Source organism: Thunnus thynnus, chromosome 16 (genome assembly GCF_963924715.1).
Source record: "Thunnus thynnus chromosome 16, fThuThy2.1, whole genome shotgun sequence".
Taxonomy (NCBI): Eukaryota; Metazoa; Chordata; class Actinopteri; order Scombriformes; family Scombridae; genus Thunnus; species Thunnus thynnus.
Window position 1 is genome coordinate 17,042,236 of NC_089532.1, and position 24,525 is coordinate 17,066,760.

At 41.5% G+C, this 24,525-nt stretch overlaps 1 protein-coding gene across 1 annotated transcript; it reads right to left on the reverse strand.

Annotated features, from left to right (window-relative positions):
* Positions 1-400: 400 nt before the first annotated feature.
* On the reverse strand, positions 401-24,525 carry zfyve28 (zinc finger, FYVE domain containing 28). Its single transcript, XM_067613768.1, has 14 exons — positions 24,191-24,525; positions 9,436-9,576; positions 7,118-7,255; positions 6,718-6,920; positions 6,481-6,570; positions 6,247-6,336; positions 6,058-6,159; positions 4,398-5,948; positions 4,038-4,133; positions 3,385-3,548; positions 3,178-3,294; positions 2,713-2,814; positions 2,472-2,575; positions 401-2,320 (listed from the first exon to the last, which is right to left on the reverse strand). The coding sequence occupies exons 1-14, from the start codon at positions 24,224-24,226 to the stop codon at positions 2,189-2,191; spliced, it is 3,066 nt and encodes a 1,021-aa protein (XP_067469869.1). The 5' UTR covers positions 24,227-24,525; the 3' UTR covers positions 401-2,188.

Below are 24,525 nucleotides of genomic sequence, written 5' to 3' on the forward strand. Positions count from 1 at the left end.
AAAAGCTGACGAAAGGTGACTTAAGGATCGCCGAGCTGTGAATGAGTAGCTGAATATCTACAGTAGCCAATATTCAAATTATAATGCAATGTTTTTCTAAATAATTTTCATCCATCTCTGTTCTTTGTCTCTTAAAGAGTACAAATCAGTTTTAAAATGGCTGCTGAAGAGAATCAAATGGATCTTAAATTGCACTTCTTAAATCTACAAACCAGGAGACAAAACTCGTGTGATGTACAAACAATCTAATCTGCATTCAAGGTGAGGCTCTTCTTCCTCTTGTTTGACTTTATATTAGACAGTAATTTTCTCAGAGATTGATCTGTCCAGGACACAAATCTATTGATGCAATTCAAAACAGAGAATCTATGGTCCTCTAAACAAAAGTTATCAGTCAACCTTTTTAAACAGGAAAAAGTAATTTATTTCAATATACATTGCATTTAAAACTATATAACATTATTTGTTTGTTGAATATTTTACACAGCTCTTATCATGGAAATGTACTGGAATTTTACAAAATAAGACCAAGCTCTGACATAATAGGATATCCCGCCCTTTAATTACTGCATGATTTCTTGTTTTTGTTTTTTACATAAAAGTAATATAGCTTCATACATCATTTTTATTCTTTATAAAAGAAAAAAACATACATTTTCAAAGTGAGTTTATATGTTCTTTGATGAAAATAAGATTAATCCCAACAGTAGTGAGTGTTTTTTGATTATGTAATGCCTGAGAAACTGCTTTAAGACAGAGCAGAATGGACATAGTGTGATATTACATTATTGTTGCTCAAAAGGTCCATATTTGTAGATTAGCCACTTCAGCTCATTCAGATGTACAAACTGTAAAGTATTATGAACACGGAAGATACTTTGTATGTTGTCATTGCAATGGAAGCAGAGTTCATAGCAGAGAGGAAGTCGGGTGCAAATGATGTCAGTCTGGGAACAAAACACCTGTTCCAGTGTGACGGTACCTCAAGAGCCAAAGACGGAAATAACCGAGTGTAAACACAAATCAGCGCAGTGTCGCTCTTTAGAAACGGCCTATAACTACGATTTAAATAGGAAAAGGTTGTCTCCACTAAAATGTGCAGGACCATTGCAATTAGTAGTCACAATATTGCACTATAACAAGTGTGAGGAAGAGAAAGCCAATGGGCAATAATTGGCCTGTAAGTCTGTAGGCCAGCACCTGAGAAGGCCTCTGGGTCAAAACAAATTGTACACATCACGGTGCTGATGGGAGCACTAAGCGAAGACAGGTCGACTCTCCACTAGGGGGCATTACAGACCTGACAGTGATGACTAAGGAATCCCTTTTATCCATCTCAGTGTGCAGTGGAGTCCCCAGAGAAAACTAACATGCCATGGGTGCGACTGTAAAAGCAATGGGCACAGCCCATAATCATCTTTAAGAGGCAAACGGTTGTCTCGTCGGAATCTCAACCCCATTTTACAAACTGATACAGAATTACACATTCATTGCCATTAAAAGCATGAAGGAATCTCAATATAAAAGCTGTCCGTTACTCATTTTTGCGTTGCTGGGACTGGTAGCCTGATGAAGTTTGCTTTCCAGCCCCCATATAAATAGCAACTGTTAAATGAAGACATTGTAGTGTAGTTATTACCAGAATTATCCTTATTTACATGGTTATCATGACTTACATTCTTTTGAGTAATCCGAGTCCCGTGGGAGCTCTGGCACAAATGTAGGAAGCTCGCTAAAGCATAGGAAAATATGTCACAAGTCCTTTCATATACACCTAAAGCAATTAAACAAACAAGGTGGCCTGTTCTGATTTTGTGCTGCACAACACCAGTTCAAAATCTGCTATTGCCTGTTCATTCTCTCCCCGTTTTGCGCCTCCACGGTCAGACAGGCATGTGTGAATCATTTGTGTGTGTGTGTGTGTGTTGGCTGGAAACAGAAATCCAACCCTTTGGTTCTCATTTAGGCACCAGCATCTCTGAAGCAACAGAAACAGGTCGAATCATCACTTGGTCTCTGCTCTGTCATCTATAATGGTCTTATTCTGGCGCCTTGCTTAGCAGGTACGATGACAACCGTTAAGGTTTACCAGTGCAGTGTGGCGTTTCGCTTTGTACACAGCCTTGGATCTGTCCATTGCATATGTTCTTTTTGTGGCGGACTGTGTGCTTTCAGTGATAATCTGGGGTCAGATGCCGGCCTTGTCGCTGTAGAAGGGTGTGACATGAAACATGTAGCAGTGTGTGCACACCCTGACGGGCTTCACCTGGCCGTATCGGGGCAACGGAGCCGAATGGGAGGAGCAGCGAGAGCAGAAGATCTGAAAGGACACAGAGTATAATGTATCAATCTGCATCCATATGATGATGAGGTACAATGTGTTAGTCATCTGTTTGTTCAACAACACATTCAACTGAATAATAAGGGAATTCTGCCACCTGCTCCCTTAGACAGGAGGAGAGTGATCGTACCTTCCCACAGCTCCTACAGTGATGCTTCCTGCGGATGACAGTGAAAGGAGCCTTGCAGGCAATGCAGGAGTTGCAGGCTTCATCTGGGACCCAGTCGGGAGGGTCTACACAAAGCCAAGAACAAACAGTTAACACAACAGGCCTGTCACCATCAGTAAGTCTCCTCCTGAGGAAAGGGAGAAAAGGAACACGCTGACATTTCAACTAAATTCTGTGTGGTTCTGTTTGTGGATTTGCTGACCTTCGAACTGGCCCTCCCGGGCCTTGGCTGCCAATTCCGATGAGGAACTGGTCTCCTGACAGAGAGCACAGTCCTCCAGCACTGCACTTCGCAGAACAGGACCTGATAGGCACCAAAGAGGAAGAAACTAAAACTGGTGTAGTGCATAACTTCATTTTTTTTGCAATGTTTCCTCTTTATTCTATTCTATTATATTTATCAAGCAGTTAATAATAATAAAAAAAATTTACAGAGAAGTATTAAATAATTAGAAGCAGATTTAATACTTTGAGCAATATGGCACATCAAGTTTGCGTAGTGTTGCGTAACAGTATCTGGGCCAGCAGACATTCTCTGCTTTGTCATAGTTCAGTTTCAGTTTTTGAGATCTATTTTGTTGTCGCACTAAGGGAGTTTTGAATTTTGTCTTATATTAATAAGGGAAATACAATGTAACATATTATATACTGAGGGCTCGTTACTCACCTTTCTTTTGCTTATCGTTGTCTCCCAGCTCACACTTGGTTGCCATGACTTCAAACAGTGTCTTGAGGATGCCGCGAAGGTCACTCGCATAGTTGGTCTGCAGCTGATCAGCAACACCTGCATCACACAGGAGCACATAATGGATATCAGCAGCAGTGAGACAAAAGAGACGAGGGGAGAGCGACTAAGAGAGTTGCGAGCTTTTACCTGATATACAAACAAAGAGACGATGGATGAGGTCACTGCTGCTGTGGAAGCGCGATCGGATCTTGTTCCTGGCGGCCACCTTGGCGTCTTGCAGGGCCAGCTGGATCTCCTGATGATCAAGGTCTTCTGATGTCCCCGAGCTGGGAGTGATGCTGCTGACAGGGCTGGAAGGAGCGACGACAGACAGGGGCAAGATCGGCGTTTTATTTTTAGGTTTTACACATTCAACTCATATTTTATGCATTTTAGATAATTAATCTTTAAGCTAACATAAACTGAAGAAAGAAAACAAATACACAGTCTGCTCCTTGCTTATTTCCCCACTATTTTTATGCACATGACAAATTGCCGTGCATGTTCTGTTTTCATTAAATATACTCAATTTACCTGCATATGTGCACTCCAAAATCTGTCTAATTAAATCTACAGTCTAAGCCAGGAGGCAAATCAATGATGCCACCTGTAGCCCACAAGGGAAGGAGTGACTGACACATCAATCACACGCTGAATGTGAACTGCATAAAGAAATGAACAAAGCAATCTTTTCATCTATCATGCAAGGACTCTTTTTTTAGTCACTATCACAGCGTGGGCAGAAAAAGACACTCACAAACATATGACAGTGATTAACAGTTCCATGAGCGATGAGTTACCTGGGAGTATATGCACTGCTCGATAGACTACATGTGGTGACCGACACACTCTCACAGTCACTACCTGACACAGAGCTGAGGGGAGAGTTCTGAAAACTAAAAACAACCAAAAAGTAGAAAAAAGAAGAACAAACACAAAAGACAAACACAAAACAAACTCTTAAGGCAACAGAAGGTAAAATGAGAAACAATTCATGAAAGTAACAGAATCATTTTAAGTGTGTGATGAAATAAGGCAAAATAAAACATGCAACAGATATTTATGTAGATGACAGATTGAATCAAGCCTCTCAAACAAAACAGATTAGCCCAATATAAATGAAAAAGCAAGTAAAATGAGTCATAGAAATTATGGCACACCTGGAGCTCTTCCTGCTGTCCTCTTTGGTGTCCCTCTTGGAGTCTTTAGTTCCTTGCTTGTCCTTATCCATCTCCTTGTCCCTCAGTCGGCCTCCGCTGGCCTGCTGTCTCTTTTCAGCCCTCAGCTGGTGGTTGCACGGGGAGGGTTCATCCCCTCCGCTGGAGCCACAGTCCTGAGCGTGATGCCCCGGCCACGGGGCCACCACCAGGCACTTCTCACAGAGCTGAGAGTTTGCTTCCTCTTCCAGGGGCTCTGTAGAGCAGCAGGAAGAAGGGGGAGTCAGCTGGGAGAGGTCCCCCTTACTGTGAGGCTCGTGACCTCGTGGGGGCAGCCGGCAAGCAGAGGATTGGATGACTGTGCTGGGGGCCGGGGTCTTACAGTGTTTGTCCAGTCCCAGAGCGAGGCCTAAGCCAAGTCCTGTGGTCTCTGTGGTGATGGCATCCTCGTGGCCATCCTCACAGCTCCCACAGCAGACGCAGGAATTAAGCAGGCAGTGAGTGGCCACAAGGGGGCCGCAGGGCTCAATCTCAGAGGGAGCGGGCCGCGGCAGTAGCAGCTTGTCCACAGCCAGCTCTGTCAAGCTGGGGGAGCAAGGGTTGAAGATGACTGTGGCAGACAGCTTCATTCCGCCCATACGATGAGCGATGACTTCCGCGGTTTCAGACGCAGTCCCTTCTAAACCCATCTCCCAACCGTTAGTGTAAGGCAGACTTTCAGAGCCGGGGGCAGAGGTGCAAGGGGGACGCTTTGCATTGGGACAGTGTGTGTTCTGGCTGCGTGGCTGTGGACAGGGCTGCTCTGAAGGGGCTTCGGGGGAGTACCAGCCGTTTCTAACAGTGTCCGACTGCGGTCCTGGTTTGCGCTGCACAGGACGAGCAGACTCTGGTGCTTTGGAAGGTGTGGCGACACAACTGCAGGCCTCTCTTGAGATGCTGGTGATGCTGTCTCCTGCTGCGTCCAAGTCCTCCATGATGAAGACCCTGTCGTCCTCTTCTACATAGATGCCTTTCCTTCCCCGGCTCGCCAGGACCCTGAGGGGAGAGGCCTCAGTGCTGGAAGCCCCACTAGCGCCTCCAGCCTCTCCTCTGCTGGGGTTGTGTGCTGGTGACTGACTTTGGCTGGGGGGTGATAACAGAGTGGACATCTCGTCTCCCACGCGGTAAACCATCATGTTGAGCTGTTCCAGTTCCTCCTCGTCATACTGCATGGAGCAGGCCAGCTCAGCCTCCTCTGCCTCCTCACACAGCAGGCCCTGCTCCTGCTCTTCCTCCCCTCTCTCGGTTTTCACCTCTTCCCAGCCTTTTTCCACTTCTGCCACCTCCTCCTCCTGGCTGGGACAGACGAACAGGGCTAGATGCTCCTGCTCCCCCTCGCTCTCCACCTTGGCGGTGTCATTGGCAGGGCTGCAGGATGTGTGATTCTCTTGGACTAGTGCTGATACGGTGTTTGTGGCCACCCCCTGGCCTGTGGACAACTCCCCGTCCTGAGAGATACAGAGGTTTCTCTCCAGCGTTATCAACTCCTTCTCCGTCAGGGTCTGTAGCAGGTCTCTGGAAAATCATTGAGAGCTAGTTGTAGCATAGTGATACATACAGCATTATTGCACTGTCACATGAGAAAAGATTATAATTTGTGATGTTTAATATTCATAGATTGTACCTGATTTTCTTCAATAAAGTGCGAAATGGCCGAAATAGCTCAGACATGTCCTCTGATTTTCGATCTAAGTTGAGAGGTCCCTCTGAATACACAACCAGCCCACTGAAAAATATGTTTAAAATTCTATAAGACGCCAGGAAGGAGTACAAAGGGGTGGGCGGAAGAATGGAGAGGACAGGCAACACTTACCACACAATGGCTAGTCTGGGAATTGTAAACATCAGTGCAGGTTCATAGTCATCGATCATGTCTTGTGTGAGATAGCCCAGCTTCAGGGCCCTGAAACAATGGCACAGAGGAAAACACACCACAAAATTATCACCACATTATCTCCACATATGTATGTAGATTCTGGTAAATTCCAGATGAAGTCGGCGGTGCTCTACAGACTGCTGTCTTCTGTTTGTTCCTCTGTAAACTCACCTCTCCACAGTCTCACAGAAGAGCACAATCACCTCCTGCTGTACATAGTATTCTTTGGGAGACTTCACAGGCACCATGGCTGACACGTAGCTGACAAAGAGTAGGAAGCGGAACGTAATAACATTCACAGCTTTGTCAAATGTATTTGTCAAACTTGCATCAAAAATTCTGAGAGAAATTATAAATGTGAACTATTCTTGTTGCTACAATTGCCAATGATGTCTGGCAGTAATTTACCTGAGTTCAAACTCAGCAAAAAGGCTGTCGAAATGTCGCAATGCGTCCTTCATGCGGTCTGTGTACAAGTTGAGGTCTCTCAGGGCCTGGTCTCTGGTGATGTTGCGCACCTCCTCCAGGCTGCGAGTGAGGTCCTTAGCCAGGGGTCTCATAGCTATACTCTCTATTTCCCTGTTCATGATGATGGAACCAGCAGCCAAACACTGCACAAGAACATGTACATCATGAATAATTTCACCTTGCACAGATGGTTAAACTTAGAAAATTATGTTTACAATGGCACCGGAAACACTGCAATTATTAAAAATGAAATACAGTATGTATGTATAGTATTAAGCACAAGTGTAGGACTTGTGCAAGGTTGTTTTCTCCCAGACTGATGCTGGAGGGAATACACTACCTCAGCCCCAAACCACAGCTGCCCTGCCAAGTTGTCATGACGAATCTCCTCGGGGAACTTGACACAGAAGTCTCTGTTGGCCCGGTCGTTGGGAATACATTCATCCATGATCTGATTGATAATGTTCAACACATTGTCCTGCGGATGAGCACAAGAGTGACAGAAAACAAAATTGAACAAACTAGTTAGAGGGCTAAATGTGAGTGAGTGAAAATCTGTTCCTGAAAAGCCATTTTCTCAGCGTTTACTTTGATTAAGAATGTGGGTTAATAATCCCGAGCTTAAAAATATGTCACCTTTTTCAATAAAACCATTGTGTTGCACCGTTTAAAGACCATTGATTAGGAGGTGAATGAAAACAATTTGACAAGTACATGACACCATTAGGACCCTTGCAGCTACAGTCTCCCTCAATAAAAACACTAAATTATAGTCCATAATTCCGGCAGTGAAAATGCAGTGTCACACACAGCAAGAGCTAATCAAGAGCTTATGTGCTGCTGGCATGTACAACAGCCATAACAATGAATTACAATGAGCCTTTCACTCAACCGCAGCTGCACTGTGCACTGTAATCTTGTCAAGCACAGCACTGCGTCTTTCTCTGCTAGCCCTGAGGAGAAAGATTAAAAAGCTTTGAGAGAGAGAGCTTAACCATTGATTCCTTTATGGCAGTGTGCTGTGCGTGTCTTGGCCCAGTCTGAGTACCACCCCACTGTCTGTCAGCTTCTCCCAGCAGGGGACACCGGTGATAACCTTCACTACTCTTGGTTTCAAATCATCTAGGGGTGGTGACTCCAGCGTGATACCTGCTTCTGACAAAAGACTGGCTGGCACTTTTTTTTTTTTTCCCCAGCCTATTTCTCTTTTTTCACCGTCTGTATTTGAGTCTTTCTCTTCACTTGTCTCTTGTGTACGCCATCTAACTCAATCTCTGACCATCTCAAACACGCATTCACTCGCCTGTTCCAGCAGGCCGCACTGTAAGAACAGCCATGCCAACATAATATGAGCAGCATGCCAGCAACCCCCACAGAGGCCCATGAATAAGAGCTGATAGCTACAGTGGCAGGTTCAAGTGCAAAATTTTGGCTTGAGTGCACTTGCCTTCTATTCTCGGGGCCTCAGGGCAGTGGGATATCATGCTGCTTAAAAAAAGCCCTTGAGGAGACAGGCCACTGAAAAGACTCCTCTCTTTGAGTTTGCTGTTAAACATTTTTACTCAAACTTGTCAAATGAGAAAATCAGAGAGTGATTTGAAGTACGGACACGACCTAACAATAGCTGTTCATTCATAACTGCTGAGAAAGGTTTTCTGAGCTAAAGGCTGAGAGTTCATATCACAGCCTCATCGATTTAACAGAATGAATTTTTAAAACTCAGTAGAGAGAAGTAGAAAAAAAGAGGAAGAAGGAGAGCAGCAGAGCAAGAAAGAGCAAGAAAAAAAATAGGTGACACACTGGTAAAGGGAAGAATGAGGAGCAGAACAGTCGGGGATCAAGTGATGACCTTATTAAGTGGTTCTCCCCTGTGTGCTGTGGCGCTGGGGGGAGGCTAAAGCACAACGGGCCAGGTGACGATCTCCCTCTACCACCTCCAGCTCTCTCTGCATGATGCAGCATGGCAGCCATCACTCATGCACAACATCACCCTCTAAGCTCCTCTCTTCCCTGACTGTACAAAGACCTGAAGCAATGGCCTGTATCGCTTTAGACAATAATTTACCATACGTTCATATCTTATGACTCAGTTTTTGTTTCAATCAGTAGGCATTGTTGAGAATAAACTAGATATTACAATGCATGAGATTATTAAAAAAAAGAGACCAATTTCTAAACCAATGCTTGCTTCAAACACAATTATCTCAATCAAAGCTGCAGTTGTAAAATGCTTCCTCCTGAAGAAGCCACTCTTGCAACCATTTACTAATAACCCACATGACACACAGCCCTGCGTTATCAGAGCAAGATGAGTGTGTCCACTGGCTGCCTCAAAACAAAGTCTACTTATCTCACCTTATCAGCAGAACTGCTTGATGTACGAACCTGGCTGAGCAATGTTTGGTAAGGCAATAGTCCTATCACCACGCCTGTATCCGAGCAGTGGTGATAAAGGTGTTGCTTATTTTTAGCTTCTAGGCCAAATCAAGGTCCAGTCAGGTGATTATGTGAATGAAAAGAGTCTAAAATAAACATATAAATTCATGGCTAAGGGTCAAATCTATGCTGGTAGTTAATTTAACTCTATTTCAGCTTCACTCCACTTCACATCAACAATGAAATGCACAGAAAGAGTGTTCTTGTTTTCTCCTGACAGACCTGACAGGAGCGGAACTGGTTGACCAGCAGGGTACATCTCTGAGGGTCCTTCCTGCCGTCGAGGCTGTCCAGCTCAGTGGCCACCTGGTTCAGCTCTTCATCGGCGTAGTAGAACTGGGCCAGGAGCTGAGGGTCAGTTCTCTGCACAAAAACACAAGGAGACACATGGAGTTCATTTACCATTCTGATAATAGCTGTTTATGAGCGACCATAAAGCAGGGCACAGGATTTTCAAAACAACCAACAAAAGATCATTAATAAAAACAACTGTGGTTATTAATTACTGGGTTTGAACATTATCTAACCCCTCCTTAATGATTTGTTTGAGTTAGTGTTTTGGTTGTCAATGATTGTGTTATTTCTAATCACCTTATATCCTCAAGTACAGTAGTTTGCAGGTATTATTTATGTTACATTCTGTTGTAATTTCTGTAAACTATAATCTGAATTTGAATTCACACTAAAATCCAAAGAAAACTAAAAGTCCATCTCCATTTAAGACATGTACTGTAGCCTCATAGACATTATATTTCTCTCTGGACGTTTCTTTCTTCAGTCTTTCTAAAAGGGTAAAACATAATACTGGGATTTTCTGGCCAATGACTAACTATTCCTATAGGCCTTTATGACATTAGACATACTGACTTGTCATAGTAGGAAAACCACAGGTGTTACTAATAACATTTAATGATGGCTCATTCTATTCAAGAGTCTCGTTGAGCCATCAAACTGTGACAATGAGCCAGCATCCATAATACCAGCACCTAAAGCTGTGACGATAACTGCGGTCATGTGATGTCTACCATGGGATTGAGCTCATTACTGTCATCACTGCATTTAAAAAAAAAAAAAGTTAAATACAACTGTTATATACGGTAGTCTAATGTGCTTGTGCATATACTGTGTGATTTACGGTAATACAGTGGAGACATGGGAGGCGACGTGATACATTGGAGAATCTGCGTTGCCTTGACTTGCTCTGGGCACCAGGCCAAGGTTTCCGAGATTGTTTTAAACAATCTAGTTAAGAACTCCACTGGCATCTCTCCTAAACATCTCCATGCCTCCACAGGTATGTCATTTGGATCAACTGCCTTTCCACTCTTCATAGCTGTCCTCACTTCCTCCTTGCTAGTCCACCGCACCTCCTGACTAACTATCCCCACATCTTCCAACCTTCTCTCTCTCATTTTCTTCATTCATCAGCCCCTCAAAGTTCTCCTTCTACCTACTCAACACACTCTCCTTACTAGTCAGCACATTTCCATCTCTATCCTTCATCACGTTAACCTGCTGGATGTCCTTCTCAGCTCGGTTCCTCTGTCTAGCCAATCGATACAAGCCCTTTTCTCCTTCCTTAGTGTCCGACCTCTCATACAACTCACCATACGCCACTTGCTTAGCGTTCACCACCTCTCTCTTCACCTTACACTGCATCTCCTTGTCCTCATGTCTACTTTCTTCTTGTGGACACAAATATCAGAGCGTTAAACAGCCATGAAATCACATCCGCCAACCATGAGTAGATGCACACTTCCTTCTGCGCAGTGAGACAGTAGGCCAGTGTAGTTCAGTAGAAAGAAATTAGTTCCCACATGAAACCACTCACAACAAGGTCTGTGGGTTATCTCGTCATGATTTCTGGAGAGAGACATTGCTGTAGAGTTTTTCAAATGTATTTTTTTGGCGCTTTGAGCACCACAAGTTGAGTGCCATCCAGTTCCACTGTATTCGAGAGAAGGCAGACATCTCCAAAACTCAGCAACTCACATTAAAACGATCTAGATGGATAAATAGCACTACAGGTAAAAGGAAAAATATGTATTTTTGATTTTGGGGTGAATTGTCCCTTTAACAAAGGTTAATATAGTGTGAAAGCTCCCCAGAAGAGTGGGTGTAATTAGAGAGCATGGCCCCGGTAGAGGATTTGTATCATTATCTCCCACCGTGCTCCCCTATGTGTGCGGAGAACAGCACAGTGGAGCAAATCACTCCGCCGCTGAGCGAAGCACACAACATATACAGTAGGACGCAGAAAAAGGTAAACACATCAATCACCTGGCCTACAAAAAAAATTGAATTTAAAATAAATTGTCCAAATATCTTTAAGGGAATATAAAAATAACAGAAACCTTGACACTAACAGACACTCTATGCACACACACACACACACACATCCCGGGGAGGGCTCACGTTGATCGAAAGGTTAATGGTTTTGAAAATGGCGACCGCATGCCGGCATGCATCATCACAAACCACAAGGACCCAATGACGGTAGAGGAGCTCAGCCATTAAAAGGACAGCGTGACTGTGCAGACTGGAAGAGAGGAGAGCTACAGTACGTCGGTAAACAGCCATGCGCCGACTGTCTGGAAGTGTTTTTTTCATGAAGTCACACTGAATATTGGTATTTACCGAAACCTCTCACAGGACCTTTTCCCTTAAGTTTGCAGTGCTTCCTGTTGCGTGATGCTCTCCCCCTGTGGGCCCTTGCTTCTCTCTGAATATGATACATGGTGCTGCTTCCTCACTCTCTCTCATTAATAATGAAACAAACAGCAAGGAGAAAACACTGAGATATAAGCTGGGATACTTGTCGCATTATTACAGTGAAAGGAAAAAATACATTTGAACATCTTAAAGGTTATTTGGAAGAGATGTCATGGCGTTAGATTTATGATTTTAAACCACTGCTATGGTGCTTTAGTGTGTGAAATCCACACTCACATCCCTTCCTATAGCTTTTCACTTGCCCACAGATAAATCAGAGCTACCTCAGGGTGAGTTACAGAACAGCAGCACTGGACTGGAGCAGATTGGCATTTCTCTTCTTGCTCAAGGACACTTCAGTAGGGCAAATAGTTGCTAACATGAAACCCAGGTTGTCTCCCAGCTCAATACTCGACCTCGCTGCCTTTCTATTGTCAACCTGGACATCGTGCAAGTCCTGCAGAGCAAAATCAATAATGTTCCTTTCCATTTTGTTCATGTGAGTGAATTTTGATGTCTCTGCGATGTCATGTTTACTGAATGAGTTGGAAGAGAGACACAGAAAAGGCATCTAATCCAATTTAATGCCCCGCAACTCTGTGTCTGTTACAGTAGGAAAATATAGGAAGGGTTTCAAACTCCTCTCAAGTGTTCTTTCTTAACAAGGTCACATATATTCTCTTTATATAAATCATCTGTAAAGAATGAGAATAGACAGTCATGGTATTATAGCAAGACAACAATTATCAACAGAGAAAATACTGTAAATACTGCATTTGGAAATAAGGGAAATATTAAATCAAATTTAAGTACAACAAGGAAGCAAACAAACCCATCACAAGATGGGATATTTATTATTTAATCTAAATTTAATCTCCCCTGTTAATGAGGAAAGTGAGATATCACCAGCCAGTGGGCAGATTTGACTTGATTTTTCACAAGTGCTGGACAATGATTAAGTCTATGAGACAAATGTCATGATGACCAAACAGGAAACAGGAGTAGGAGACATTGAAAGACCTTTTTTTTTTCTAGCACAGGCACAACACGGCCCACAGAGTGGTGGCATTCAGTTTGAGATCTGTGAAGCATATAGGCCAACGCTGACGGAGGAAGAAAAGAGGCATTTGAAGCACATGCCATCCTATAGCCTCCTCCTGCAGCATTCCTCACACAAGAGGGAACATTCCTTCAGCATTGCATCATGGGGAAGAAGTCAAAGGCAGGCAATGTTTAAGACGTGCTGATTTACTTTTAGATAGGCAGCAATAGTCCAGTTGCTTGATCTAAAAGCTTAGTGTATTGTGAAATAACCATTCATCAAATGTCAGAGAGGAGCTATAAACCCCCAATATCGATACTTCATAACCCTATCAGAGCAATGACACGTACCATTTCTGACTCCAATGTGACAATGTAGGTCATAGCCAAAGTCATGCTACTTAAACAACTATTCAAACTCAGCAGAATAAACATCACTGGTTAACAGGGCTACAATTAGGGCAGCTTTCTCTGAGAAATGAGGCCATACGAGTCATAAAATACTACAAAGTAAAGCCTCCAACGGTAATATTTACCTTGTTACATGGACTATGAGTCAGAGATGATGCTAGACATAAAACGACTTGGCTCTGAAAAGCAAAAAAAAGGAAACCTGTCTGTTGAAATAAGTGCCTGTTTTCATCTCCTTACATAACCCGAATTGGCACAGAGTAAAAGTATTGGCCTGGACTCTGATGGTGCAGTCCATGGTTAAGAAACATTTGGTCTTACAATAGCTTGCAACTATGAAACACCTAAAATATTCAAACTTTATGAGCCTCAGAACACGAGATGATAAATATAAATTTACAAAAAACAGACCGGTCAAAAGGAGGAATGAAAAATACCTTCCAACCAGGGTGGTAAAATTGTTTAAGGCCAGAAAGAGTGTGAAAATCTGGGGATTTGACTCTGAACTTGCAATTTGTGTCATCACTATAAATGACAGCTCTACTTCGTGTAAGTGAGGAAATGATTCAGCACTTTCAGCTTGTCCCCTGTGGCATGCCACTCTCCTGTTATACTCCTGCTGTCAGTTGTCCTGGGTGCCCTCTCTTAGAGATGACTCAAAAACTCGATCCATTGCGGTCACAAACCCATCATTTCAGACTATTACGCTCCCAGAAGTTCATCCAGAGTGACAATTACTGTTGAGCCCCCTCAATCACCATCGTTTCACAATGACTCTGTGAAATTTCTGTCCATTTTGTTTAACATTAAATCAATAAAAGACAGTGACCATTTGACTCTTATTGAAACGTGTTCCTGACAGTTGCCTGCTGTACGATCAACGTTTTTATCATCTCAGCTTTCTCCTTGAGCTGCTGATTCTGGGCTTCATCTCCATTCAGACTGTGCGGATGATGGAGGCTGTCAGGTTAATGCTTCATGAACATCCATAGCATTGGTGCATGCACACTGAGCCCACTTAAGGGACTTATGAGAAACCTTGCCTCTGCCCTCCATACTCTATTCCAGGCTCAATTTGCTGCCTTCTGGCTGCCTTCCAAGGATCAGAAGCAAATATTGTAGGGGGGGAACCAGTTCTGCTTCATCCAGTCAGTTGGCAGACTGGCAAAAAATCAGCCGGATACAGTTCATCACCTTATTTATTATTCAGGACTCAGCATTAAAGCCCTGGCAAGAGTGAGCCAATCGTTTTGGTAACAAACACAGAAAACTCCTCAACCATTATTTATATTAAGTTTGGCAGAATAAAAAGAATTATCTTTCTTAGAATGCAGTGTTATGCTGAAGTAGGTTAAGTTGTGTTGAGTCATTCCTTTCATGTTCAGCTTGAATCAGGAGTTTCTTTCCTCTCTGTGTTGTGTTCTCTGGCTACTGGCAGTGCCATCTCAAGCATCCAGTAATTTGGTTGCATTTTAATAAGTTCTTAGATTTCCTATGAAATGAATGTGCAATGAACGAAATCAACAGAACTAATCATAGACTGCTCCGGAATATTTCTGCAGATCAATTTTATACTAACCAGCTGGAAGTTGAGTTGGATCCACAGCAGACTGCAGACTTAACTCTGTCCACTGACTCAATATATTCAGAGTGATCTGCCCATCTGGACTGATGGTTTAATCTGTGTGCTTGTCTCTTCTCTGAGGGCTGCCCTAATCTGGCATTCGGACTAAGCAATGACCTCTGCATGTGCCTGCCACATGTTCTAGTAGGACAGGCTGAGGTAACACAGGGGGTGCACAGAGGATTTACAGTAGGTGGCTAAAGACGTGTCGAGGATGCCCTGATGGTAGCACGGTGACACATGGGGACAACCCTCTTGCCAGAAACCGCAGGGAAGTTCTTATGCAAGAAATAATCTGGTTATACAATCCAGAACTGGCTGTTAAATTGCAACTACAGAGGAGAAAGTGCATTTTAGATTGAAAAAAATCAGCAACTTGACATTTTCTACATGAAGTGTATGAATCGTGCAAGGATGCCAAGATCGGTGGAGATGCATGTTCCATATCCAGATACTTAAAGGGGAACTCCACTGATTTTACAAATTAAAGTCTGTTTACAGATCTTAGGGAGTACTACTGATTATGTTTAAAAAAAGTTGTATAAAGCCTTTTGTGGCTTTAGAGGGAGTGATGTCACTTGTTGGTTGGTCTGAAGACTACTAATTTGAAAATAAACAAAAAATCCAGAGTTAGAAAGAAGCAAAGTTACCAGACTGTTCCTCATCTCTGCTTGAGACTAGTGGCTCAAGGCTACAGTAGCTGCTACTAACATTACACATCCGAATCTACAACCAAACTGTCAGCGGTCAAGTTGAACGTGTGGAATTAAAAAAAAAAGACAACACCAATAATAATCCTGTTTTTCCTTAAACTGTCCATCAGGAGTCTGACAGTGCTGTGCTTAATCGGTGGAGCACTCTTGTAACATTTAAGAATTTTACTGAACCAAATGAAACTCTAACAAACACACTTGTACATGTACTTTCATGATTCCTCCCTGTGATCCTGACCCACATCCCCTCTTGACCGTCAAGGATGTGCATGACTCAGTCAGTCTAATTCTGTCCACTTAACTTTTAATGTTATGAACTGTGACAGAGTGCAGACATTGCCCAGGCTGCCCTAAATGACACACGATGACAGTTATGGACCAAGAAATTACAACGGCACATGTGTTTTTGATTTCTACTGGACACTATCTGTCCAAAAGAACACACTTCAGAGGTTTTTGTGGTGGCGCCTGCCAGTAGAGATTAAAGGGGACTTATGATGCTCATTTCCAGCTCTATATTTTGATTCTGGAACTCCACTAGAGTAGCTTTGCATAATTCACAGTTCAAAAAAATCCTTATTTATTTTATACCGGCTCCTTATGCAGCCTCTCAGTTCAGTCTCTGCCTGAAACAAGCTGTTTTAGCTCCTGTTTCTTTAAGGCCCCCCTCCCAATGAGCCCACTCTGTTCTGATTGGTTAGCTTCCATAAACTGTGTTAGCGGGAGTAGCTCGGGAGGCTACATAAACAAACCATGAAACAAACTATAGTTGTGGGATTTCACTTCTTTTTTCACGTTCTCTACTCGAAATATTAACTTCTCAAATATATTCGAACATGTTTTGTACATGTTCCAAAATATGCGATTGAACAACACAAATAACACATGGAAAAACCTTAGCAACAACCTTAGCAACCAAGGCAACGAAATGGACGGCCATTTATTTGCATGTGCAACAATCTTATCTGTCACAAACTAAGCATTCAGCACAGGCTGAAGCTCTGGCCTTTGATGTGCAGGGAGCATTTCTACACACGTTAACTTCAAGTTTTGGAATTTTAACCATGTTTAACATAGATATCTAACATCATAACAGTATATAAATAAAAGAAAACCACAAATAGCATAATACGTCTCTTTAAATGTATGCACATGCCTGTACAACTGTAAACTAGTGTATAGAACGGAAAAATCTCAACCTAGCTGTAGATCTGCTTGCATCTTCCATTACAGTCTTCCAAACAGGTACTATCAAATAACATTTTTTTTTACTTTTCCTAGCACTACTTTGTATTAAAACTGTCATTCTTATACTTTCCTCTTATCTGCTTGACAAGTTAAATAGACTATACAACTTTTAGCAAATCCACCCAACATGCTTTATCTATTAATTATTTTCAGCCAACAATACTAATTTGTAAGATATTTTCAGGATAGCACTCTTCCCTAACACCTTTACTTTAATTGAGTTGCTCAGGCATGAGAATACATGTATTTCAATATTAACCTAATGAGTACATATACTGCTTTCAATTAAAACACTTAAACATCTTATCTCTCCAGTAGTGTTGATTAAAACTGAAAAATGCTATTTTCTATGTGGCACAAGTCTCTTATCTTCAGTGTTTACTCAGAAAATCTGATTATCAGGTGGTTTTCTGTCACTTTAGACAGCCATACAAATCTTAAATACTAAAATATATATGTTAAACAAAAATCTTGTTTGAATTTGTCCAATATTTAGAACCTGAGCCCTCGAATCCAGTGAGAAGAAACACAAGTGTATGAGGGCTGCTAAAGAGCGACATCCTCTCATCTTATCTCCGGCAAACTGTAACCGAGGCCAAAATCTAATCCGAAGAATACAGGCCTACAGTTCTCCTCCTCTCCTTCCCGATATCCCCTGCTGGTACGACAAAGCCCTGAGCAGGGGGGACAGTATTTCATTACTAGCTTTTCCTAGAGCAGTCACACTCATAATATAGATAAAGGATGCCTTGAGTGCATGCTTTATGTTTATCATCAGTGACAATGAAGAGAGGAATACAAAGAGCCTTTGATCAGAGAGGGTACCAATTATTGCCAACAACAAACGGGGGTGTAGAGAATGAGTGCGAGCTCTCAGTCGATATCAGGACAAGCTGCTTCCCTGTGCTACCTTTAAATCTCACATCTTCCACAGCTACCTTCCTTCAATCACCGCCTCCCCACACCTAGGACAGTGGGCTCTGATTCCCCAATCCTGCAATGAATTTAAAAAGGTCTTCAATCGCCTGGCCTGTCTCGATCTGCACTAGGGTCAGCTCTCTAAATCCAGGCAGCTGACATCAAATCAATTACCGCATGGCTGGTGGGTAAGCAGAATGGGACATCCACAAAGAACCCCCCGAAACGAGGCTAAATATGAAGCCATGCTGGCCACTGCTCAGCAGTTTGCTGCTCCCTCTTACATCGACTCCTTGCCAAATGTGCAGAGCCCACTCTGCAAAGACGGACCCCTAATTGCTTCGTCTCCTCTCGGTTCTTCCACTTGCATGTTAGCAATACTCACAAACAAACCAGGTTAGAGGAAAATGACAAATGACAAACAGAAAAGAAGGCAAGGTTAATAGCGTAAGGAACAGCAGAACCCACTACAGGAAGGCCTGTCATACTCCCTAGAAGTCGAACAATAATTACTTATTAGGAATCACCAGCCATGATTCACCAATTTCTTAAGAGCTGTGACAAAATATATGCCAGGAAGGGAAATGTTGTTCTGATGAAAATCTCAATTGTCGGTCTGAGGTATTTTCATTACCAATTAATTTGTTGATCAATTGATCTCTTAATCATTCAGTCTATGAAAAGTAAAAAATGGCCTTTACATGTTCTGAGAGCGTAAGGTGACGTCTTCATGTGTCTTGTCTTGTCTAAAAGTCAAAAGAATTCAATTTAAAATTATATAAAGCAAAGAAAAACAGAAAATACTCAAATTTGAGAATCTGAGATCATCCAGTATTTGGCATTTTTGGTTGGTTAAATGAAATGAAACAATCACAAGATAATCCAATTTGCTGCTGATCAATTTTCTGTCAAAGATTAATTGATTAATTGTTTCAGCTTTAGTCTATAGGACGAGCACAAACCAAATAATTATTTCACATAATTTAACATATTTGCTGCATGATTACAAATACACTGAGAACAACTACCTGGATTTAGAAAAATATTCACACCTTCAAATTAATTTAAAATTCAACAATCAAATTAGCTCATAGATATTAACTTAAAAGAGAAGCATTAACAAAATACCAGCAGCCATGTACAGTGATTTTCACAGAATTTGTGACTGAAAATATGTCAGGGTTTCATCAGCACTGTTTTTTTAAAACATTAAAAATATGCAGTCTCATGGTCAGCTATAACCCTGATGACCCTGCTACCATGTCCAAACAGATTTTATTTGGGGTTTTTTTATTTGTTAAGACATATACTTAATACATAGCGATAACTGCTGATTTAACCACGTGTCATAACCACCTCTTCAGAGACGATCATTTCCTTTCAAAATCAAATTCTACTGCTGCATCTTAAGTAGGGCCCACACAGCTGGCGACAGAGGCAAAGCTGGCTCCTGAGTAGATGATAAGTCAAAATGTGTTGCTTTGTTGAAACCATCAGCTGTCAACCTGCCTGGTTTGTTTTCTGACAGTGTAGTCAAACATCTCTAAAGAACCTTTTATGGCAGCTTGACAATGATTTCTGACTGCGGTAAATACTTACATGCCTCTTTGTGTCGTATTAACATGAGTAATAATGATTTCACACCGTTGTTTTGTGTATGTAACAGATACACTAAAGGTTTCCTTATTATGAGATTTTACATTAAACCATGAAACATATACAGACTTTATTTTTTAATAGGTTTGTCTTAAGTTTTCGGTCTAGAGCTAAAATGATTGGTCCAACGGCAATTTAAAAAATAAAAGATTAATCATTAAAGTAATTTACTCAAATGCCAAAAAAATCACTGGTTCCAGCTTCTTTGATAGTACAGTAATTATCTTCAAATTTTGGTGTTAGTTAAGCAAAACAAGCAATCTGAATGAAGTTGGGCCTCAGCAAATGGTGATGGACAATTTTTCATTATTTTCTGACATTTCATAAAATAAATGATTAATTGATTAATCAAGAAAATAAACATCAGATTAATCATAATGATCATATCATTAGTTAATTTTAGTATTGTATTGCATTATATTGTAATGGTGTTTATACAGTGTCCACTCCCAGTATGGATTTCATATTTCTAGATAGCATTTTTTTCCCACTCAAAACAACTTTTCATTACATACATTTAATTAATGAATTACAGTTCAATCATTGAGGACTGCTAAGATTCTAAGAGAAAACCTTGTTAACTTGTTTGATATTTTACATGACAAAAGCCAAATTTGGTCTTTTATTTTACTAAAAACTAAAGATAAAGCTGCATAAAAAACATGTTTCAAATGAAATTCACCATTTAAAATCTAAAAACATGTACAATATGTGGAGGTCAGAGGCAGAAAGGAAGCTTTTGAGGCTAAATTAAATGAATAAATATTAAATAAATAATATAATAAACACTGAAATGAATGGAATATGTGAGAGAAATAAAAAGGTAAAATTAGGAAGTTACAAAGAAAAATGACTTATGACCTGAAAACTTTTCTCACGGTCACATCTGTTAAGATTTCTGACCATTATCTACCATTTTATTTTATTTTTTTATGTTTTTTTCCTAGTTCTCAAGAATCAGTGAACTGTCAGATGTTGTATGACCTTATCAAAATAATCAGGCATGAGCATTACATACGTTCATACGCTTGGTAACAAGCTGCATTGTTACACACACGGACATCTCTTTGACATATCGATAAGGAGGAGAGCAGAAAGTATCAGCTACCCACGCGCTAAACTGTCCTGTGGGTAAAAGGGGGGAACGAAAGGCAAATTAGTAGCATCCTGCAGATGGAAGTGAGCGCGCCCGGCCAGGTGTGAGCTGTGAGCCCGTCACACTGACTGATGAGGTGGTGTGGAGCTGAAGGTCAGCTCCTGAAGGCCTGATGGAATAACAACCAAGAGAGGAACACAGGCTACAGAGGAAGTGTACAGGTTTAGCCTCCTCCTCCCTCTCTCTTTCTCTCTCTCTCTCTCTCTCTCTCTCTCTCTCTCCCTAGCCATCAGTCACTCTGCAAGTTTGCAGGCTGATGAATGAGAGGTGAGGAGACAGTGGCCATTTTGGCTGCTCCGAAACCTGAGCCAGGTCTCGTCTTTGTTTGTGACTGCAGAGATGTGCGATGAAGCACATTTTCATGAATACCCCTCCCCTCATTTCACACTTTCCTTAACTAAAAACTCTTCCCTGCACAAATGTAGAGTGAAAGGTCAACAAATCAGCAGTCAAACGTTAAATACCTAGAACAAGTCTGAGATATCCCCTGCAGATATTCTGAGAAATACAGGTTAACTATTCACACAAAAACCAGCCAGACTGGTTTAGAGGAACAAAACAGAATGTGAAAAATCTTACCTTACAACAGTATATCCATACTGTGGATCATTTAACTATTGACAACCTTTTCACCTACAGCCTCACAGACGACCGGGACAGTCTTACACATTCGTCTTCTCCTACAAGTTGGCACTTTGATGACAGAGTCAAGGCAGAATAGACGGGTACATTATGTCCCGCGCAGAGCTGCACACAACCCTCAAACACACTAGGAGGGGATTGTGTAGCAGGAGCAAAAGAAAGTCCTCCTCAGTGGGACTTATCTGGGTAGGTAAAGATGAGCTCTGGAAATATCAATAGCTCTGCTTTAGTCAAGGGAACATGCTGATTCAACACTTTTCTATCTCCAGGAGAACATAGTTCAATAATAAACAGCTTACTGTTGACGCGACGTGACAAAGCTACGCAGTGTTAAACAGTAAATGTCAGAATATGTGGGTTGGGCACAGATTTTGATTACCACAGAAATATTTCCCCTCTGAGCAAAAATGAAACTATTTGCTAGCTTAACTGCTGCTCATTTGCAGGACACTAAAATGATCTGTACCTCCCTTTCATTACTGTTGTCCTTTCATAGCAATTGGCATAATTACAGAGGCTTTTAGCACTTTTCTCTCCGTTCCTTTGAGGCAGAACTGGTCATTTAAAATCCGCAGATAGTTCTGTTAATTCCTACCATGGCTGTGATTTGGCAGAAAAGGGCTCTGATGTAATAGCTCAGCACTTCAGAGGCAGTCTCATTCATGAACGTGACAATACTCTGGTGAACCCCAAACACTTAGGCCTAACCCCAACAATGGGCCGCAGAAATGCTGTGACAGCAAACACGGTTTACCAGAGAAAAGGAGAATGACGCAGGTGTATGTATGCAGTAAGGAGCATGGGGATTATATATAATCCAAGGTATTTTATTTTATCCCTGTCTGATATTTCTGTTGCAAAAACTCCAATTACTGTCATCTGCCAGGTCAAATCATATCATATGGCAGCTCAGCTGTCTGCTACAACCAGAGAGAGACTTATCAACTTATACTGCCAATTAGAAATACGTTTTAATTACAGCAAAAATGTGATTTACTCTGCCAAGAAACACAACACTGCACCACAGTCTACAACTTGTTAATCTGCTTTTCAAGATTCACAATTTACAGCAGTTATGACGCAAGGTCAACCTTTTTATGTGCAGCTCTTACACCAGTCTACAGGGAAGACAAACGCATTAAAACACACTAAAATGTTATTCACGCCCCTCGACTTGCTCTGAGTTTGAACTTTACACCTTCAGCTCTCTTTGTTAAAAGTCAAGATTTTTAATCAGGTACAAAAAGTCGAAGGAATTCAATTTTCAGAAATTCTATATGGTTTTTATGCAAATGCCCTGCAGTCGATAATAATAACCTTTGTGCACCCCTCCTCCGGAAGAGGCTACATTAGAATAAACAAGTGGAGTGCATCATTTCGCAATTTCAGTAATAGTTGCTCAAACAGTCTTCTCTGAAAATAGAAAAGTTTCCATAAGAGCATATGAGTAATGGGGACAAGCGGATGAGTGCATAAAGCCTGTAAACACACATTAAATATTACACATCCAAAGCTTAGAATTTCTCTCTAGCAGCAGACCAGGTAGGTGTTTCTTAATCTCTTTTTTTTAACTCATGTGAAACTAAATGTATTGTGATGATACAGCACACATAAATAATATGTTGATCAATGCTTCCTGCCTCACATTTAAGCGGTTTTGTGTGAGTGCAAGTTGTAGCATTAAGTAGTTGACAATCCTTCCTTCTAAAGTTCAAAAGAATTCCCTCCTCAGTGAAACAGTCACATTCACTCATCCTAAAAAGTGCTGCAGTTGGCATATATTAAACTGTTCATTTAACAAGGCAACCAAGCCTTCAATACTTCCACTGCTGTGTCAGGCATGTTTCCACACTCTTGAGCTTGATTTAAAGAATCACAGCACATCAATTACTCATTCGCTCCAAAAGTGATAATTGTGCTTACAAATGGTGTGTACAGGGGCCTGAGAGCAGCTGATTTAATGTGTTTGGGATTTTAAGGATCATTAATGAATGCAGTTTGGGAGGATGTCAGAAACTAACAAAGAAATTAAACTTAACTGGTATCGAGCTGTAAAGGATACCCGATTAATCTATTGATCAACTGACAGAAAATTAGTCATCAACTATTTTGATGATTGATCATTTGTTTAAGTCATTTTTCTTAAATGCCAAACATTACTGTACCTGGCAGCTTCTCAATTATGAGAATTTCATGCTTTCCTTTGTCTCACTTGATAGTAAATCAATACTTATGGATTTTTTATCTTTGGTCAGACAAAACAAACAATTTAAGGACATCAACTTGGGCTTTGGGAAATTTTGATTGACCAAACAATCTCTCAATTAATCAAGAAAATATTTGGCAAATTATTCAATAATGAAAATAATGGTTATTTGTAGAACTTCTGCCCTATATTTACATATATTTAATTTTGCATTGTAATTATATCAATTTTATTATTGTTGTTTTTGTTACTGTAGCTGTTGCTGTTATCAATGAGTATATTATTAAGATATTACAAAGAGTTAATTACAAAAGCACCAAAGCAAAACCGGTTTAACAACATCTAAAATTAATGACAGTGTCAGCTGAAGGCAGTGGTAAGTAAATCAGTATAATTCAAGCACACATTGCCGGGCTTTGTTAGCCTTGAGTAGCGCTTGAAAACAAAAGCACCAACAACAACAAAGGGGGGTAGCTGCTGGATAATACAGTGTAACATCAGGAACACAGGCTAACGTTAGCAGATGTTGTGGCAGTAGATGAAGTGATCGGGCTAGCCAGCGAGCTTCGCTAGCTATCTCGAAAGCTATACATTTTTTAAAAATGACTGACTGCAGGGTTGACACACCGTGTGAATCCGACATAACTTACCTTGGGCTTGTACAGCCACTTTCGAAAGCGGTTCATCGTTACCTCGCCACCTTCCTTTGTCACCAACCCCTCCTCTCCTCTCCTGTACCTGAGTGTCTGACAGTATCAACGGTTGGCTGCTAAGCTAGCTAGCGGTGGTGAGGTTTCAAAAACGGATAAATGTACGAAACACAATGTACGGTAAGTTTACAAAACGGCTGTGTACGCGTACAAAGGAGATACACGAAAACAACGACTTATTTCCATCTTTCCTGAACCCAGAGGTTGGCTGCCTGTCTCCCCCGCCCGGCCACTTTCCAAGTCCCGACAATACAGACGAGCGGAGCACCGACGGC

Coding starts and splice junctions, on each gene's coding strand:
- zfyve28 (XM_067613768.1), bottom strand. CDS start 24,226: ATGAACCGCTTTCGAAAGTGGCTGTACAAGCCCAAG. Junction 6,571..6,717: donor TTTGCTGAGTTTGAACTCAG/GTAAATTACTGC, acceptor ACTCTTTGTCAG/CTACGTGTCAGCCATGGTGC. Junction 2,576..2,712: donor CCGGGAGGGCCAGTTCGAAG/GTCAGCAAATCC, acceptor GGCTTTGTGTAG/ACCCTCCCGACTGGGTCCCA.